The 20688-nt window shown below is 41.3% G+C and overlaps 1 protein-coding gene across 16 annotated transcripts in view; it reads right to left on the reverse strand.

The window, feature by feature from the left end:
• The window catches only part of MGA (MAX dimerization protein MGA), a 103191-nt gene extending 83731 nt beyond the window's left edge, over nucleotides 1–19460 (reverse strand). For 8 of the 16 annotated variants that reach the window (XM_047075269.1, XM_047075268.1, XM_047075275.1 and 5 more), the window contains exons 1-2: nucleotides 19337–19454; nucleotides 11721–12851 (exon numbers count right to left, since the gene is read on the reverse strand). In XM_047075269.1, coding sequence (XP_046931225.1) covers nucleotides 11721–12784 — 1064 coding nt within the window. In that variant the 5' untranslated portion in view covers nucleotides 12785–12851; nucleotides 19337–19454. Of the gene's footprint in view, nucleotides 1–11720; nucleotides 12852–18988; nucleotides 19279–19336 lie in introns of those variants that run through there. The other 8 variants (XM_047075273.1, XM_047075279.1, XM_047075280.1 and 5 more) reach the window with 3 other exon arrangements.
• Nucleotides 19461–20688: the final 1228 nt, after the last annotated feature.

Here is a 20688-nt window from a genome sequence, read left to right on the forward strand (position 1 = left end):
AAGAAAGAGAGAAAGAAAGAAAGAAAGAGGAAGGAAGGAAGGAAGAGGAAGGAAGGAAGGAAGGAAGGAAGGAAGGAAGGAAGGAAGGAAGAAAGAAAAAGAAAGAAATTAAGAAATTGAAATCTAGGGTGCTTGTGGCTCATTAAGCAACTGACTCGATTTCGGTTCAGGTCATGATCTTACAGTTCTTGAGCTGGAGCCCGCATCAGGCACGGTGCTGACACTGGGGAGCCTTCTTGAGATTTTTTCTCTCTCTCAAAATAAATAAATAAGCTTAAAAAAGGAAAAATCAGGGGCTCCTGGGTGGCTCAATCAGTTAAGCGTTCAACTTTGGCACAGGTCATGATATCAAGGTTCATGAGTTCGAGCCCCAAGTCCAGCTCTGTGCTAACAGCTCAGAGTCTGGAGCCTGCTTTGGATTCTGTGCCTCTCCCCCCGACCCCCACTCATGCTCTCTCTCTTTCTCAAAAATAAACTTTAAGAAAAATTGTTTTTAAATAATAAAATTTTTAAAAATAATAGAAATCTAGGGGCGCCTGGGTGGCGCAGTCGGTTAAGCGTCCGACTTCAGCCAGGTCACGATCTCGCGGTCCGTGAGTTCGAGCCCCGCGTCAGGCTCTGGGCTGATGGCTGGGAGCGTGGAGCCTGTTTCCGATTCTGTGTCTCCCTCTCTCTCTGCCCCTCCCCCGTTCATGCTCTGTCTCTCTCTGTCTCAAAAATAAATAAATGTTGAAAAAAAAAATTAAAAAAAAAAAATAAATAATAATAGAAATCTGGGGCGCCTGGGTGGCGCAGTCGGTTAAGCGTCCGACATCAGCCAGGTCACGATCTCGCGGTCCGTGAGTTCGAGCCCCGCGTCGGGCTCTGGGCTGATGGCTCAGAGCCTGGAGCCTGTTTCCGATTCTGTGTCTCCCTCTCTCTCTGCCCCTCCCCCGTTCATGCTCTGTCTCTCTCTGTCCCAAAAATAAATAAACGTTGAAAAAAAAAATTAAAAAAAAAAAATAATAGAAATCTGATTTTTTTTAATGTTTATTTATTTTTGAGAGAGACAGAGACAGAATGTGAGTGGGTTGGGGCAGACAGAGAGGGAGGCACAGAATCTGAAGCAGGCTCCAGGCTCCAAGCTGTCAGCACAAAGCTTGACATGGGGCTCAAACTCACAAACCGTTGAGATCATGACTTGAGCTGAAGTCGGATGCTCAACCGACTGAAGAAACCATAACATAGTTGTAATCATGACTGTAATAAAAACTTCAGTAAGTGGGGCCCCTGAGTGGCTCAGTCGGTTGGGTTAAGCGTCGGACTTCGGATCAGGTCACGATCTCACAGTTGTGAGCTGGAGCCCCGCATCGGGCTCTGTGCTGACAACTGAGAGCATGGAGCCTGCTTCGAATTCTGTATCTCCCTCTCTCTCTGCCTCTCCCCTACTTGTTCTCTGTCTGTCTCTCTCTCTCTCTCTCTCAAAAATAAATAAAATGTAAAAAAAAAAAAAAAGCCTTCAGTAAGTTAGATATTATATCAAGAAAACCTCATGTAAAGTAGAGCAAAAAGATAATGACAGGGAAAAAAAAAAGACCATATAAAGTAATCCAGAAGATTGAACATCCAACCGAAAACCTTAAGTGGAAAATTTACCAGAATAATAATACTAAATATGTTCCTACAACTAAAGAACATGAATTTGATTGAAAAAACACAGCACACAACAATGAGAACCACACCAAAGCTTATCAATGTGAAATTTCATAATATGAGAGATCAACAAAAGATGTTAAGAGCATCAAAGGACCAGGAATCAAAAGGACATCAAACTTCTCAAGGCAGGGGTTGGGGGGGACTGGCAGGCTCAGTCCCTAGAGCATGAGACTTTTGATCTTGGGGTTGTTAGTTCAAGCCCTACGCTGGGCACAGAGCTTACTAAAAAAAAACCTCTGGGAATGCAAGCTGGTGCAGCCGCTCTGGAAAACAGTATGGAGGTTCCTCAAAAAACTAAAAATAGAACTACCCTACGACCCAGCAATTGCACTACTAGGCATTTATCCACGGGATACAGGTGTGCTGTTTCGAAGGGACACATGCACCCCCATGTTGACAGCAGCACTATGCACTATCAACAACAGCCAAAGTATGGAAAGAGACCAAATGTCCATCGATGGATGAATGGATAAAGATGTGGTATGTATATATATATATATATATACACATACACACAATGGAGTATTACTCGGCAATCAAAAAGAATGTAATCCTGCCATTTGCAACTACGTGGATGGAACTGGAGGGTATTATGCTAAGTGAAATCAGTCAGAGAAAGACAAAAATTATATGACTTCACTCATATGAGGACTTTAAGAGACAAAACAAATGAACATAAGAGAAGGGAAACAAAAATAATATAAAAACAGGGAGGGGGACACAACAGAAGAGACTCATAAATATGGAGAACAAACTGAGGGTTACTGGAGGAGTTGCTGGAGGGGTTGTGGGAGGGGGGATGGGCTAAACTGGTAAGGGGCATTAAGGAATCTACTCCTGAAATCATTGTTGCACTATATGCTAACTAATTTGGACGTAAATTTTAAAAAGTAAAAAATAAAATTAAAAAAAAAAAACACCTTCTCAACAGGTAACTGGAACACAAGGACACGTTTTCAAGCAAAGAACTCTATACCCAACCAAATATATAAAGCAGGAGGATATAACAAAGTTACTTTTCACCATGCAAGAAGAAAACTAAGGGTTGAAAAGGGCAAAGCAAGTTGAAAGGACACTACTATTTCCATCAGAAGTGATTTTATTTAAATATTCCAAAATTCTACGTACCATACATTCTTTCTGAGGGAACAAAAAGATGTACTTGACCGAAAAGAAGAGAACACAAAGCAATAGAGACAACTGAAGATACAGGAAATAGGAGGACCTATATAAAACAATGTTAAATGCAGAGTCAGCAGGATGACAGCAAAGTGAAATCCCAAACCTTTACAGTCTCAGAGAACAACTAGTTCAGATTGACAAAGGCAGACAAGAGCAACTCAAGATAGTATTCAGGAGACAAAAAAAATTTTACGTTAATTAGATGAAAAGTGTGTGCGTGTCTAAGTAAACTGAGAAATTTCAAGTTTAACTTAAGAATCTGAAAAGAATTGGGGCGCCTGGGTGGCAGTTGGTTGAGCGTCCGACTTCAGCTCAGGTCATGATCTCACGGTTCGTGAGTTCGAGGCCGCGTCGGGTTCTGTGCTGACAGCTCGGAGCCTGGAGCCTGCTTCGGATTCTGTGTCTCCCTCTCTCTCTGCCCCTCCCCTGCTCATGCTCTGTCTCTCTCTACCTCAAAAATAAATAAAAGCATTAGAAAAATAAAAAATAAATTTTAAAAAGAATTTGAAAAGAATCACCACTAGGCGTATAGAAAACTAAGGGAAAGAAAAAATATGGTAACAATTACTAAAAAACAAAATTATACAAGAAAATGTGATTATGATATACTATTTGGCTAAACAGTATAGAAAATTTATATCACAGCATTAAAAATGGATATTTTTGTGACGACTGTACTGACAAGGGAAGAAAAACTGAAAGACTTGGATAACATGTAAATATGATAATTAGTTGCATTGCATATGATTTAGACAGAGACAGATATCACTAGAAATGACTGTAAGTGAAAAATCAAATTTCCTTTAGGAAGAACTGTAGGGGGTGAAGAGGAATGAAGCAAGAGAGTGTCTTTTTCACCATGTGGTTTTATTTAAGCTTTTTAAATTATGTGTATATACTTATCATATAATGAACTTGTCTGGTCTTCATCCAGTGTTCCTAACACGGAGTTTCTATAAAACCCTTGGAAATTCCTAAGTGATAGAAGTGTCTTTGCTAGGGGAGCCTATGTGGCTCAGTCAGTCGAGCATTCAACTTGATTTCCACTCGGGTCATGATCACACAGTCCAGGGATGGAGCCCCACATCCCACATCAGATGCTCTGGGCATGGAGCCTTTTTAAGATTCTTTCTCCCTCCCTCTCTCCCTCTGCCCCTCCCCATGCATGGGTGTGGGCACTCTATTCTTTCTCTTAAAAAAATAAATAAATAAAAGTGTCTGTATTATTCATGAGCCCACTGGATCACACTTAAGACTACGCTAATGAGGTAACTCAACGGTGAGGTCCTATAAAGCTTCATGATGGGGACTGGTCACTAGAAGGACCCACCCTGTGATTAGAGGATTGGGGCTACAAAGCAACCTGACCTGCAGGGAGGGGAAGGGCGCTGGAGAGATTAAGTTCAATCACCTGGCCAGTGACTTAGTTAGTCCACACCTACTTGAAACCTTAACAAAAGCAGACACCAAAACTCAAAGGCGTTTCCTAGTTGGTGAACACATCCATATGCCAGGAAGGTGACACACCCTACAGGTCTCCTGGGGAGAGAGCATGGAGGCTCTACATTTGAGACCCTCCTGACCTCACTCTCTATCTCTTCATATGAATGATTCTAATCTGCATCCTTTATAATAAACTGCTGTCATAAATACAGTCCTTTCCTGAGTTCTATGGAGTTATTCTAGGGAATTAGTAAGCCTGAGGGTGTTCAGGAGAACCTCTGAATTTGCAGCCAAATGTTAAGAAGTCCAAGTAACTTGGAGACACCACTTAAGGCAGCTATCTGAAGTAGGGGCAGTCTTCTAGGGGACCATGTCTTCAAACTTGTGGAAACTAACACCAGCTCAGTTGTTAATGTCAGAACTAAACTGCAGACTGTAATAGTTGGGGTTGAAACAAAATAATACTATTTTTACTTAATATTTTCTTTTAAGACAATCTTAAAAGACTCTGAAGAGTTAAACTGAGAAGTAACAGTATCCAATTACTTTTAAAAAATTAAAAGTCTGACAAATAAGGGCAAAACTGGAGGGAAAGGCATTCCAACATTTATAAGAATAATGTCTGCAATAGAAACAAAATAATAAACACATCAAAGCAGGTAAGAACAATGACTAATTTTTTTAAAAGGTGGAGTAGAGTAGGACCCTAGGTGGAATCTAAAAGTCAGGCAACTACCATTACAAAGCTATATTAATTAAAACAACATGGGTTTTGCCAAAGGGTAAACAAACTAATCAAAGGGGAAAAATGGTGTCCAAGAAAAAACCCTCACATCTACGATCACCTGAGGAATCCCAATGGCTGGTAAGTATATAAAAAGATGATCAACTTTACCAACTTAGCAAAATGCAATTTAAAACCCCAATGCTGGGGGCGCCTGGGTGGCGCAGTCGGTTAAGCGTCCGACTTCAGCCAGGTCACGATCTCGCGGTCCGTGAGTTCGAGTCCCGCGTCAGGCTCTGGGCTGATGGCTCGGAGCCTGGAGCCTGTTTCTGATTCTCTCTCTCTCTCTCTCTCTCTCTCTCTGCCCGTCCCCCGTTCATGCTGTGTCTCTCTCTGTCCCAAAAATAAATAAAAAAACGTTGAAAAAAAATTAAAAAAAAAAAAATAAAACCCCAATGCTCCAGGGGCGCCTGGGTGGCGCAGTCGGTTAAGCGTCCGACTTCAGCCAGGTCACGATCTCGCGGTCCGGGAGTTCGAGCCCCGCGTCAGGCTCTGGGCTGATGGCTCAGAGCCTGGAGCCTGTTTCCGATTCTGTGTCTCCCTCTCTCTCTGCCCCTCCCCCGTTCATGCTCTGTCTCTCTCTGTCCCCAAAATAAATAAACGTTTAAAAAAAATAAAAAAAATAAAACCCCAATGCTCCAGCTTTCACCACTTCTAAATATAGTACTAGAAGTTCTAGCTACAGCAATTAGGCAAGAAAGAGAAATAATATACATTCAATTTGGAAAAGAAAGCTATGTCAATTCACAGATAACATGATCTTATATATAGAAAACTCTAAAAAATACACACATAGCAAGAAAATCAATAAATTCAGCAAAGCAAAGAATACAAAAATCAACATGTAAGAATGAATACGTTTTTATACTGAGCAATACACAATATAAAACACAGCAATTTCCTTTTCAAAAAGGAAATTAAGAAAACCATTCTATCGCAATACAATCAAAAAGGATAAAATACAGGGGCGCCTGTGTGGCTGAGTTGGCTAAGCTTCTGACTTTGACCCAGGTCAGGATCTCATGGTTCCATGAGTTCAAGCCCAGCATCAAGCTCTCTGCTGTCAGCACAGAGCCCGCTTCAGATCCTCTGTTGCCCTCTCTCTATGCCCATCTCCTGTGCTCTTCTCTCAAAACTAAATAAACATTTAAAAAAAAAAAAAAAAAGCAAGAGTAAAATATGTAGGAATAAATTTAACCAAGGAAGCAAAGACTTTTTTACATTAAAAAGTATAGAGCAGGGGCACCTGGGTGGCTCAGTCGGTTGGGCATCCGACTTCAGCTCGGGTCATGATCTCACAGTCCGTGAGTTCGAGCCCCACGTCAGGCTCTGTGCTGACAGCTCAGAGCCTGGAGCCTGCTTCTGATTCTGTGTCTCCCTCTCTCTCTGCCCCTCCCCCACTCATGCTCTGTCTCTGTCTCAAAAATAAATAAAAACATTAAAAAAAATTTAAAAAAAAAGTATACAGTATTGCTGAAAGAAATTAAAGACCTAAACAGAGGGGTGCCTGGGTGGCTCAGTCAGTTAGTTAAGCCTAAGACTTTTTCTGCTCAGGTCTTGATCTCATGGTTCATGGGTTCGAGCCCCACTTCGGGCCTGTGCTGACAGCTTAGAGCCTGGAGCCTTCTTTGGATTCTTCGTCTCTCTCTCTGCCCTTCCTCTGCCTCTCAAAAATAAACATTAAAAAAATTAAAAGTGACCTGAATGGAAAGATATCCCATGTCCATGGACTAGAAAACATAACTCTTTTAAGGTAACAACACTACCCAAAGCAACATACAGATATAGTGTAACAATTATCAAAAACACAATGGTCTTTTTTGTAGAAGCTGAATTTCATACAGCATTTCCAGGGATCTCAAATAGCCAAAACAAGCTTGAAAAAAAAGAACCAAGTTGGGAAACATACTTCTCTATTTCAAAGCATAATCAGGGGCACCTGGGAGGCTCAGCTGGTTAAGCATCCAACTCTTGACTCTGGATTTCAGCTGAAGTCATGATCTCACAGTTCATGAGATCAAGCCCCACACTGGTTCTGTGCTGACAGTGGAAACTACTTAAGATTCTCTCTCTCTCCTCTCTCAAACTAAATAAAAATGAACTTTAAAAAATTTTTACTTAAATAAAAAAAGGTGAACTGGGGCGCCTGGGTGGCGCAGTCGGTTAAGCGTCCGACTTCAGCCAGGTCACGATCTCACGGTCCGTGAGTTCGAGCCCCGCGTCGGGCTCTGGGCTGATGGCTCAGAGCCTGGAGCCTGTTTCCGATTCTGTGTCTCCCTCTCTCTCTGCCCCTCCCCCGTTCATGCTCTGTCTCTCTCTGTCCCAAAAATAAAAAATAAACGTTGAAAAAAAAAAAAAAAAAAGGTGAACTGAGGGCAAAAGTTCAAATTCATTTTTAATTGTGTTGGGTGATTATGATTAGACTATGGTTGGAAAATCAGTTATTATAGACAGCATTCACTAGTTACAACTATAAAAATACCACAGTGATAAGCAAAAACTGAAAAGAACTTTCCCTTGATAGAAAAAAACAAGACCTGGGGCACCTGGGTGGCGCAGTCAGTTAAGCATCCTATTTTGGCTCAGGTCATGATCTCATGATTCGTGAGTTCAAGCCCCATGTCAGGCTCTGTGCTGACAGCTCAGAGCCTGGAGCCTACTTTAGATTCTGTCTCCCTCTCTCTCTCTCTGCCTCTCCCCCCCACTCATGCTCTCTTTCTCTCTCAAGAATGAACATTTTAAAAAGCTTTTTTTAAAAAAGAAAAAACAAAACTGTAAATTGAGTAGCATTCACTCCAACAACAATTCTTAGAAAACACAAAGCACTGACTTGTCCATAAACAAGTCAAGGGAAACTCATGAACATGGGGATTCCAAACTCAAAGAATAGTAATTGTTAATAGGATTTGTATTCAGTGAGAAAGGGAAGGTAAAGGAAAAATACTGAGCTGGGATTTATTTCTGCCAAACTTGTGCTCCAACATTCCAAATAAGGCAAGTTTCTGGGTTTTAGTTCCACATGTTAGGAAGCTTGGAAGTTGCCACTATGTCCTAAACAAGTAAAATGCTAAACAGACTGAATAAATCAACTCTTTTTGGACCCATAAGAGAGGTGAAGACACAGTGGCAAACTACTGAGATAGGTGAATACAGGGGGTCAGGGCTTTAGTAGAACACAGACTGACAAGTAAAAACCATTTTGGGAACCAGCACTGGAGTAGATAAACCTGAATTATAACCAACAAATTGCTAGAGGCTCAGTGTGAACAAATATGAAAGTTAAAAACCCCAGTGGAACTCAGTCACAGAAGGGCCCTCACACTTTTATGAGTTTTACCTCCAGGAGCTAGACCACGTGCTCACAGTAAATATCCTCTCATGAAGAAAAGAAAACCCAGCAGTGCAGGGGGAAGCACTCTGTTCCTAACAATGAGGCCTGACCTCTAGAGAAACTAGTTAACCAGAGCCTAACCTACTAAGTTTTTATTAGAGCTTAACTGACCTGGGAGAAGAGAAACACCCAAAAACTGCTACTTTAAAAAGATCAAAAAAATCAGTAAGCCCTTAGCCAGACTAATAAGAAAAAATAAAAAGAGAAAACAAATTACTACAATCAGAAATATACAATGTGATAATAAGAGTATATCACTACAGATACCATGGACATCAAGAAAATAATAAAGGATACTCTGACCACAAATTGGACAAACTAGATGAAAACGGACCAATTCCTTGAAAAAAAACAATCTGCCAAAACTCACACAAGAAATAGGCAATTGGAATAGGCCTCTATTAAAGAAACTGAATCAATAATAACCTTCCAAAACAGAAAGCACCAGGCCCAGATGGGTTCACTTGTGAATTTTCCCAATTACGGAAGCAATTAAATCAATTCTCTAAAGGCTCTTCCAGGTGATATATAGAGGGAATAATTCTAACTCGTTCTCTGAGGCCAACATTACCCTAATACCAAAACCAGACAAAGACATTCTAAGAAAATGACAGATTGTCATCTCTCATGAACAGACGCAAAAATCTTAAACAAAATAGCAAAATGAATCCAACAACATATAAGAATTATACATCATAAGCAAATGGGATGTATCCCAGGTACACAAGCCTGATTCAACATTTGAAAATCAATTAATGTAATCCATCACAACAGACTTAAAAAGAAAATTCAGATGACCGTATCAGTAAAATTGAAAACAAGCATCTGACAAAATCCACCACCCATTTATGATTAAAAACTGAGTAAACTAAAATTAGAAGGAAATTTTCTCAACTTGGTTAAGAATATCCATTAAACAATTAAAGCTAACATCATATGAAATATGAGAAACTAGAACCTTTCCCAAGTTCAAGGATATCTCCCCTCACACTTCAACATCATACTGGAAATCCTACCTAGTACAATAAAACAAGAAATGAAAATGAAAGTAGTATAGACTGGCTGGGGAGAAAGAAAGAAAACTGCCTTGGTGTGCCTGGGTGGCTCAATCGGTTAAGTGCCCGAGTTTGACTCAGGTCATGATCTCACAGTTCGTGGGTTTGAACCCCACATTGGGCTCTGTGCTGACAACTCAGAGCCTGGATCCGGCTTCAGATTCTGTCTCCCTCTTTCTCTGTCCCTCCCGGGCTCACACTCTGTCTCTCTCACTCTTTCTCAAAAATAAGTAAACATTAAAAAAAAATTTTTTTTAATAAAGAAAACTACCTTTGTTCACAAATAACATGATCATCTAGGTAGGAAATCCGAAAGGTTAACAAAAAACTTCTGGGATTACTAAGCTATTATAGCAAGGTTGCAGAATACAAGGTTAATATACAAAAGAGCACTCTCCTATATACCAGCAATGAACATGTGGATTTGAACTTAAAAAGAATTTGGGGTGCCTGGGTGGCTCAGTCAGTTAAGTGTCTAACTCTTGGTTTCAGTTCAGGTCATGATCCCAGGGTACTGGGACTGGGCCCCATGTGGGACTCAGCACTGACAGCACAGGGCCTGCTTGGGATTCACTCACACTCTCTCTCTCTCCCTCTCTCTTTCTCTCTGCCCCTCCACCACTCACTCACGCTCTCACTTTCAAAATAAACTTCAATAAATAAATGAAAATAAACTTTTTAATAAATAAAACAGAATAGACCCCCATAAGTGTGGTCACCCAATCTTTGGTAAAGGAGCAAAAAACAACACAAAAGAGCAAAGATCACCTTCTCAACAAATGGTACAGGAATGGCAGGACATCCACATGCAAAAAACTGAATCTAGACACAGATCTTCCACCATTCACAAAAAATAAGTTAAAATGGATCATAAACTGAAATATACAACACAAAACTGTAAGATTTCTGAAAGATATCATTGGAGGAAGCCTACAGGACCTAGGGTATGATAATGACATTTTAAATACAACACCAAAGGCAAGATCCATGAAAGAAATAATTGATAGGCTGAATTTCATAAAATAAGAAAACTCCTAAAAAATAAAAAAACTACTCTGTGAAAGACAATTATCAAGAGGATGAAAAAAAAACAAGCCACAGAATGGGAGAATATATTTGCAAAACTCACATTTGATAAAGGACTGCTTTTCCAAAATATACAAAAAACTCCTAAAACTTAAGAAAATGTCTAATTTTAAAATGGACTACAAGTGCGCCTGGGTGGCTCAGTCGGTTAAGCGTCCAACTCTGGCTCTGGTCATGAGCTCACAGTTCATGGGTTCAAGCTCCACATTGGGCTCTGTGCTGACAGCTCAGAGCCTGGACACTGCTTTGGATTCTTTGTCTCCCTCTCTCTGCCCCTCCCCTGTTCACACTCTGTCTCTCAAAAAATGAACAAATGCTTAAAAAAAAAAAAAAAAAGGTTAAAACGGGCTATAGACCTTAACATACACCTCACCAAAGAAGACATACAGATGGCAAGTTAAGTGTATAAAAAGACATAGACTGTAGGTCATCAGAGAATTACAAATTAAGATAATGAGATACTACTATACACCTATTACGATTGCCAAAATCCAGGGATGCCTGGGCCTCATGTTGGGTGTAGAGATTACTAAAAAATAAAATATGTTTTAAAAAAACATAAAACAGGGGTGCTTGGCTGGCTCAGTCGGTTGAGTGTCAAGACTTCGGCTGAGGTCATGATCTTGCAGTCTGTGAGTTCAAGCCCCACATTGGCCTCTGTGCTGACAGCTCAGAGCCTGGAGTCTCCTTTGGATTCTGTGTCTCCCTCTCTCTCTGCCCCTCCCCTGCTCGCGCGCTCGCGCTTTCTCTCTCTCTCTCTCAAAAGTAAACGTTAAAAATAATAAATTAATAAAATATAAAAAATTAAAAAAAAAATCCTAAGCCTAAAAATTCTCAAACTCTAAATCTAAATGAGCAAAAGGTTCCCGTTGTGAAATCCCATCTAATTTGCCTATCATTCTAAATCCTGAACCCAACTGATACTCATTACAAAAAAAAGTTGTCACTTCACAAAATGTAAACACTATGGTATATTTTATAGTAGCTTGCATTTATCAATATCTCAAGTCAGCAGTCCACACAACCAATGTTTAATCCAAAATATTCCTTTTTATCTCTAAGAATAGAAAAGCTGTTAACCTACCTTTCAGTAACCTCTTGTTTCAATTGAGGAACTTCACCCAATGCTGAATCGATATCCATGAAGCCAAGAAAGTCCCGTTTTATATTAAGAGAAGACTTCTCCAAACCCTTGCCTGATGTTTCATGACCCCTTGATAAAGGATCTGAATCTGTTAGCTGTACCTCTGACCCCTCACCTTCTATAAGACGGACCCGCTGACCAGGAGAACTGGGAACACTATTACCTTCCTGGTCAGAGCTGTTCTTTTGTTTTCCATCTCTCTGGGGCTTACTATTCAGCCCATCATCCCGGAACCCTTTAGCAAATGGATTGTAATCTATTTTCAGCTGGGTAATCTGAATGTTCTGATAAGCTGTTACTGCAAAGAATTCAGTCTGTGGGAAGGTAAAAGTATGGACACCAGGGCCATTTAATTGTATCACTTCAGTAGCCTTTTCTGCAGGCACCAAATGAAGTCTTGGCAGGTAGCGATGCATAGAGTGCAAGATGATATGCCCTTCTTGGTCCAGTGTGTTGTTGGTAAGTTTAAGTTTATAGAAAGATACTGGTTGATGCATCCAATAATGACCTGTGGAGGGAGATTCTGGGTGAATAAAAACCCTCCCCAAAACATGGGGCTCAGCCTTCCCACTTGGTTCCCACCAGCGGCCATTCCACTTATAACGATGATTATCCACAGGAGATATATCCATGACAAGAATATACTTCATATTTGAATCTAAACCTGTTATCCAGTAACGACAGTATGGAAACATGCGTCTTCCCTGCTTGGTCAGAATCATCTCTGTGCTTCGATGATAGAATTCATTCCACATACTATTGTTATCCAAGGTGACAGTGATTCCTCCCACAGTACAATCAGCTGGAAGGCAAATCTTCCCTTTAGACTTTCCTGGTGATGACACACTGCTAGCCAAAGCACAGGCATCCCGATTAGTAACCAAAATTCCTTGATCAGTTTTGCCATTTCCTGGTTGTTTTAGGATGACAAAGAAGGTAGGTGCTGCTCCTGCCACTGTACCACCATCTTGATTAGCCAATAGAATCTGCTGTTTCTCCTCCATGATTCCAGTGGGAAACTCAGTAGTAAGATAATTGTAGTCACCACATAGTCACAGCAGACTTCCCAGCCTACAAAACAAGCAAAACAAAAAAACAAAAAAACAAAACAAAAGCACTTTAATCAAGTAAACGTTTATTTAGTTAAAAATACAAGAATAATTATGCTATCCCCAAAACATATTCCTAAACTCTTTCAAGATTTTGGTTCTGCCTTTCTATCAATGTAGTGACATTCACTTTGGATTACTGAATTATCTTCTTAAAATTCATTTTAATGTAATTACAGTTGACCCTGGAACAACTCAGGGATTAGGACCACCGACCTCCCCTTCCTGCATGCACAGGTGAAAATCTATATGGGGGTGCCTAGGTGGCTCAGTCAGTTAAGCATCCAACTTTGGCTCAGGTCATGATTTCACAGTTCGTCGGTTCAAGCCCCACATCAGGCTCTCTGCTGTCAGTGTGGAGCCTGCTTCAGATCCTATATCCCCCTCTTACTTTGCCCCTCCCCCGCTTGCACTCTCACTCTCTCTCTCTAAAAAATAAATTAAAAACGTTAAAAAAAAATAATAAAAGAAAACCTGTGTGTAACTTCTGACTCCTCAAAAACTCAATCACTAATAAACCATGGTTGACAGAAGGCTTACCATAATATAAACAATTGATTAATATATTTTGTATATGTATTATATACTGCATTCTTACAGTAAAACTAGAGAAAAACTAATCATAAAAGATAGAAAAGATATTTGCAGCACTGTATTATATCGAAAAATGTACAAAAGAAAATACCTGTGAAAACGTAATGTCAGAATAAGAGACATACATAATTAAAACCATCCTGACACTTTTTTTTACCTCATCACACCAGCAAAAGTCAAAATTTGGTAGAGGTGTTGGAAAGGGTGTAAATCAACCAGCATTCTCATCTAACCAGATGCTGAGACTGTAAGACAACATAATCTCTATGATACAGGGCAACATGAAAATATCAAAACTACAGGGGTGCCTGGGTGGCTCAGTCAGTTGAGCGTCCGACTTCAGCTCAGGTCATGATCTCACAGCTCGTGAGTTCAAGCCCCATGTCGAGCTCTGTGCTGACAGCTCAGAGCCTGGAGCCTGCTTCGGATTCTGTGTCTCCCTCTCTCTCTGCCCCAACCCACTCACATTCTGCCTCCGTCTCTCTCAAAAATAAATAAACATTAAATAAACAAATAAACAAACATAAAATAAACAATGTATAAGTTTTATGGACTCATACTCTACAAGATATATTAAGAGCAAAATGTTCCAAAGAATTATAGGTTATGTTACACTTCTTGATAAAATTAAAAACAAAAAGCTAAAGAAAGAATAGAGTATGTATTTGCTTCACACATACATACTATTTATACAGATAGGAAAAGAACTAGTGTTGGCTATATCAAGGGAAAACTGGGTGGGTGGGAAAAAACATACTGTAACACTGTAAATTTTTTACCTTGTGAACATACAATATATTTGAAAAATAATTAAAATTAGTCCTTATTTAACTAAAATCCCACATATAAGGGGGCATCTGGGTGGCTCAGTCAGTTAAGTATCTGACTTCAGCTCATGATCTCACAGTTCGTGGGTTCGGGTCCCGTATCAGGCTCTGTGCTGACAGTTCAGAGCGGGGAGCCTGCTTCATATTGTCTGTTATTATTATTAAATAAATGAATAAACAAAGAAACATTAAAAAAATGAAATGAAATAAAATAAAATCCCACACATATGATTTCATTTATATGTAATGTCTAAAGCAAGCAAATCTGCAGAGATGAAAAGTAGATTAGTGGTTGCCAGGGGAAGGAGAGAGGGATAACTGGGACAACTGCTAACGGGTATGGGGTTTCTATTGGGGGTGACAGAAATGTTCAGTAACTAAAAATCTGTGAAGTGTACCCTTTAAAATGGTGAATTTATGTTACGTGGTTTATATCTCAATAAAAAGTTATACAGAAATGTCAGGTTGTTAAATTCAACTGATGTGTTCAATTACCTAAATATTCTACAAGATATAAAGTTATCTCTAATTAGCATTTACACAAAAAAGATGCTACATCACTACTCCTGCATAAGTGGGTCAGTAATTTTAATTAATCAAATCAGCCTTTTATTGATGCTACTCACTTTAATTAAAAAGTCTAATTTTATCTTTCATCAGAGCTACTGACAAGCAGCAAAATCATATGATCTGAACTTTACCTCTTTTTAGAGAACTGGCCACATGACCAAAAAACTTAAAATATTCACAATTAGCCTAAGGATAATAGATATTTTAAAAGTCAAGACTTCAAAAAGGTTGGCTACTGTTTCCTATTATGGCTAAATATAAAAATAGAATCCCACTTCCTTACACTAAAGCACTAATACCCAGGAAAGATGAAAAAACAATTTCTTCTCTCATTTAGAGCTTATTTTTTTAAGAGAGAAAATTTAGGGTGATTCTTTTCAAAAGCTGCCTCAGGCTTAAGGCAATTAAGTTCACTGGTTTCCTAAAACTAGTAAGTTTAGGCAGCATCAGAGATTGATAAAGCAAAATTAAAATAGACCTACAAGTAAAAAATAAGGGGACTATAAAATTAATAAAGCTTAGGGGCGCTTAGGTGGCCTAGTAGGTTAAGCATCCAACTTTACTTCAGCTCAGGTCATGATCTCACGGTTCATGAGTTCGAGCCTCACATCAGACTCCAGGCGCTGACAATGTGGAGCTTGCTTACGATTCTCTCCCTCCCTCCCTCTCCCCCCACCACCCCTCTCCCTCTCCATCTCTCTGTGCCCAACCCCCCCCCATGCACTCTCTCTCAAAATAAACGTTAAAAAAATAAGGCTTAGAAAATTCACAAAAACTAATACCTCTACAAAAGCATATAAATCAAACTGCAAATTCCTATACTTAGTTGATAACGTTCAAAGTTTTTGTTTTTTTTTTACAAACCACCATTTTTGTGAGCAATTATGTAAAACATTCTTAAGTACATTTACTTAATACAACTAAGAACTTAGTGGCAAAGAACTACCTTAACATCTTTTTAGATATCCCAAACCTATGAATATTAAAAAGGGTTTAGAATTTCTTAAACATTCCCGTCTATAATACTAAAATTAAAATCTTGGTTTTCAGATTACAGGTAAAACTAGGGCAAAGAAGTTTTAACTAGTGCTTTAAAAAACCACTCTTAAAAATCTATGACATGTCAAATATTCAACTGACAGAAATCCCATTTAGTGTTACAGAATGCATTGAAGTAAATTTTATGCTAACTTCACATAAACACATTTCAGATTTTTCCTTTTGCCTAAACAAAAAAAAAATTAAGTACAGAAAAGTCAGCCCGCCCTATTTCAACTCTGTGCACAGATAATATAATTTTTTTAATGTAAAAATGTGTATGAAAACAGGAAGAATAATTTTCAGACTTAGTGATTTGTCCAAGTTGTTTTTTGAAAAAACCTTCCAATCAAAGTATTCCATGAGTTAGTTAAAATGCATTAAAAAACCAAAGACCTACTTTATGACCAAAACAATCTCCGTTTTATTTATTTATTTATTTATTTATTTATTTATTTATTTATTTTGCTATACACTGCTACTGATATGGGAGAAAGGAATTGAGTTCTTACTCCATACCAATCTTTTTTTTGTTTTCTAGGTAGGCTTCATGCCCAGGGATGAGTCCAATGAGGGGCCTGAACTCAAGACCCTAAGATCAAGATCTGAGATCAGACCAAGAGCCTGGACACCTAACTAGCTGGGCCACCCAAGTGCCCCTCCATACCAGACTCCCAATATAAGCATGCCTATTCTTCTGGGATACTATATAGGATCTTATAATCAAAGGATAGTCAATTCAATATATTCAGCTATTTCAGACACATATATAACACTCTAAGGCTTTAACCAACTACAAAAATCAAATGTACTTTAGGAAGGATCAGGTTACTCATGCAGAAATAAATCTATTCCCAGCAAGATTTTTAAAATACCTTATATCTGGCTCTCTAAACGCTTTAAGGAAGACAATTACAAAAAACAAAACAAAACCTCAGTTCAACTTTTCAATATCAAGCATTTATCTACGTAATAAAATTATAATAACGAGCCCAGGAAGTAAGTTTAGTTGTGGATGGCAAATACTCTAACATTCTGAATAAGTCCCATCAGAACACACACACACACACACAAGCTTTCAGAGAGAATGTTGTTTTCAGGTAAGTAATGTGGCAAGTGCCATAAACAAACTGTTACAATTTCAGAGTCCCTACCCTAAACGTCTTTTCACCAGTGACCTCTTGGGGAAATGTTTAACTACAAGAGCCATGACCCTCCTGCAACTTACAAAATACAACAGTTCATTAGGTAGTTACCCAATTCAATGATTCATGTACTGCTCCCTGCCCCACCCCACTCCCCCCACCCAAATAACACCCAATCAAAATACCATTACTTTAAAAAAATGACAGCAAATGGTGGCAAAAACAGTAAAATAGCCAACCACCAATCCTTTACCATTAGGTTGATTTTAATAGTTATCTCATTAGTAAGAACTTACTCCAGATCAAACAACATCCTGGGCATTTTATCATTACCACAGCCCTGTAAAGGAAATCGCAAATACTACCTGAAATGCTTTGGTGTTAAGGCAAGAACTGTACTTGCCTAAGAGTATGCCCCCTTCCTTCTCTCCCCAAATACCATTAGTTAATACTAACTACAGGAACATTTTCTATTCCTAAGAATGGTCCTTTAACAACAAAGGGTTAGCAAGTTCTCAGGTCCCAGCAGTTACATAAGCAGAATTTGAAGAACTTTTATGGCAGAAACGGATAGTATCAAACAGCCACCCTGTTTTGAGTACCCAGGGCACTGAATTTACTCGTCTTAAACATGTGTTTTCTGTTAGCTGAACTCAACCCACTCTACCCACATAACCGCTGGAAACATAACCACATTTGGAAGAAACACCAACACTGACCCCATACCCTTGTAAGTGAAAAGGGCTCCTGCCAGTCCCCAGGAAGAGCAGTCGCCGTCGACTATCAAGGGCCCACAATCACCGCTTTTTAACTGCAGAGGCCAGCTGGCCGACAACCACGTGAAAAAATGCCGCAAGGAAAGCTCTTCCGGAGAAGAGTCCCGACAGATCACGTGCCGCCGGCCGGAACCTGCCGAACGCTCCGCGGGATCCAGTCGCATTCTGTTACCTTGGAGACTACAGAACCAGCCACCCGGCCCTCTCGGGCCAGCCCCCTTCCCAGCAGTCGTCACGCCGCCTCCAGGCACTTTCCCTGCAGCCTAGCCGCGGCGTCGTGCCCAAAAAGAAGAGGCAGAACAGGCAGTATTTGCCAGGGATTACACCGCAGAAGCCTGAGAAGCTTTACAACACCCACTGGTGGCGCGCGGGTGGACGCGAGAGTTCTCTTCATCCACGTGTCTGCTTCGGCGAGGCGAACCCTGGGAGTGTGGTCTTCCCTCAGAAGAAGGTGTACTTTGGTCACTCGCATTCTGCCATCAGTCACCCCCTCCTTTGAGACCTCCCTCATCCCCCCTTCTTGCACCCTCCCCAGAAGGGGGCATCCCCGGGGTTCCCAAAGCAAAGCAAAAATCTTCAAAGACATTACCATTTTCCACTCAATCCGGTATGAAATGATCTCTAACTTCCCCATACTCTTCGCACACACGTCCCTCAACTTTGGTTACTAGCGCTCAAATAAACTTAGTTATATCCCAGACCCACCTACCACTGAGAGCAGACACCTACTTGACAATTTAACAAACGCGGGAAACCTCATAAACAGAGAACTAACCAAAGGCTGCCCACGGAGGAAAAAGGAAAATAACACCTGCTCTTCCCACCTGTTTTCCCCGCCCTCATTTCTGCACTTACTAGCCACCGGTCTTTGTTTACCGAGTTCCCACTCCCGTACGGCTCACTTCCTCGCCTTCCTTACTAAACTCACGCGCGGTCCTGCCTCAAACAACTTGCCCGGAAATTACAAGCTAAAGAGGCGTTTACACAGGTGTCAAAAAGCTGCACACAGCTCCTTAAAAAGCGACGTCAGCACCGTTTCCCTCAGAGTTTTTTGAACCCCGAGACCTCAGCTCTAAAATGCAAAGCGCACAAGCAGAGCTCTCGACCTAAAGCCCCGCGCCGCGCTGAAAGTCATCATGCGGAGCGTACCATGCGGTGCGGCACCCCACGCACGCGAGGGCAGGGCCGCGCCAAGGGCGCTTCTCACCCCGCCCGCCTCGTGGCCGCTCTCTCTGGCGTCGATGTTACCAGTGAGTTTGCTGCGCGACGCGGAAGTGAGGCCGGGGACGCGCGCGAGGTGACATGCGCAGCCTCGCTCAGGGGGCCACAGGCGCGCGCCAACGGCGCCCCGCGCAAGGCCGGGCCTGGCTGGGGCGTGCGAAGATCGCACAAGGAACGCTTCTCACGCTGTTCAAATCCACAAGCGCTTCAAACTCTCGAAAAACTCCAATCGGGCCAGTAGTAAAAGGACGCCCTCCACCCAGGCCCGAGAGTTACCGTGCGGGGCGTGGCCGGCCTCACCCGTAGTCCTTCACATCCCGCTGGGGGCGGGTTATTCTGTTCGGTTCGCACACCGTGTGTCCGCTCCAGCTGAAGAGCCTGCGCGCGCACCGGACGTCCACGTCACCGCGCACGCGCTCCTACCCGCTCAGAGCCCACCGCGCAAGCGCAAAAGGAGGCGCGAGCAGCACCTCCCTCGCCCCTCCCCCAACACCAGGAGGCCAAACGGCCCCGGAGCAGCGACAAGACCCTTGGGACCCGCCCCTGGAGCTGAAGCCGCTGGTTTTCCGGGTCCCAGAAACCGATAAAAGCCTAATGAAGCTTCCAGAATCAAGAAAGGCGAGGGAGGAAGAAGGCACCCCAATTCCCTCAGCCTCACACACGAAGGCTTCGTGAAAACCGTGAAACCTGCGCCCGCGGGCTTTCTCAAAAAAGTGCCCTCCACCGTTTCCCTCGGGCTCCTCGGCGGCCCCGCCCCTGCCGCACCCAGCCCCACCCACATCTGACTCCACAGCCCCGGGGGGCTTCCCGAGCTCATCAAAAGAATCCGTGATCGTCCTCCCCAATGTGCTGTAGGTTTGGATAGCGCCAGACCGTCGGGAAACCTTGAAGAAAAGACCCAGACGGGGGTGGTTGAGTCTGCAATATCCACGACCGAAGAACACTAGGAAAGTAGGAAGGAGACCGAAAACTCCGTTACCAAATGGGAAAGGAAGAAGAGTTGCCACTAACTTGCCTGATCTAAAGATGAAAGCTGTCCTAATAAAACAGTAAAAGGTGGAAACAAGAATTTTGCACCACAGATTAAGCTTTCATGCCTTGATCCTGTGTTTTCAGTTTTTGTTTGTTCAAGATATTTAAGCTATGAAGTGCAAAGGGAACACTGCTGAATATTATGTCAGGCCACTGCTGAACTAATAATTAAGGAACAGTATTTCTCCCAAACTTCAAAAATTATTTTTTCTTCCCTACCCCTTATCAGCCACTCTTTCTTCTGAGCTGCTAACACTCAAGTAAAAAGGGAGAGTTGTTCAAACTTAGAAGAGGCAAAATAGAAGTCCGTAGTTAAGAGTAGAGATTGTGGTCCGTATTTCCAAACTATTCTTTCACTCTTAGAAGAATTAGCAAGAATTGGGAACATATTAATTGCTAGATGACTTAATACAAAACACTATGAAGAAGAATGAGGGATTTGAACGAAAGGAGCCAAGAGGAAGAGGCTTATCCCAACAGGACTGATCAGAGCTGGACTCCAGGCATATTAGGAAGAAGGGTCTTTTTTCTCTTCATTGGGCACTCCCTCTGCTGCACCATAGGAAGAAACTTCTGGAATTAGTATGGACTGGAAA

The sequence above is a fragment of the Lynx rufus genome, unplaced genomic scaffold, assembly GCF_022079265.1.
Source record: "Lynx rufus isolate CCGP_SWC_20201006 ecotype Redwood Valley unplaced genomic scaffold, mLynRuf1.p SCAF_13, whole genome shotgun sequence".
Classification (NCBI taxonomy): domain Eukaryota; kingdom Metazoa; phylum Chordata; class Mammalia; order Carnivora; family Felidae; genus Lynx; species Lynx rufus.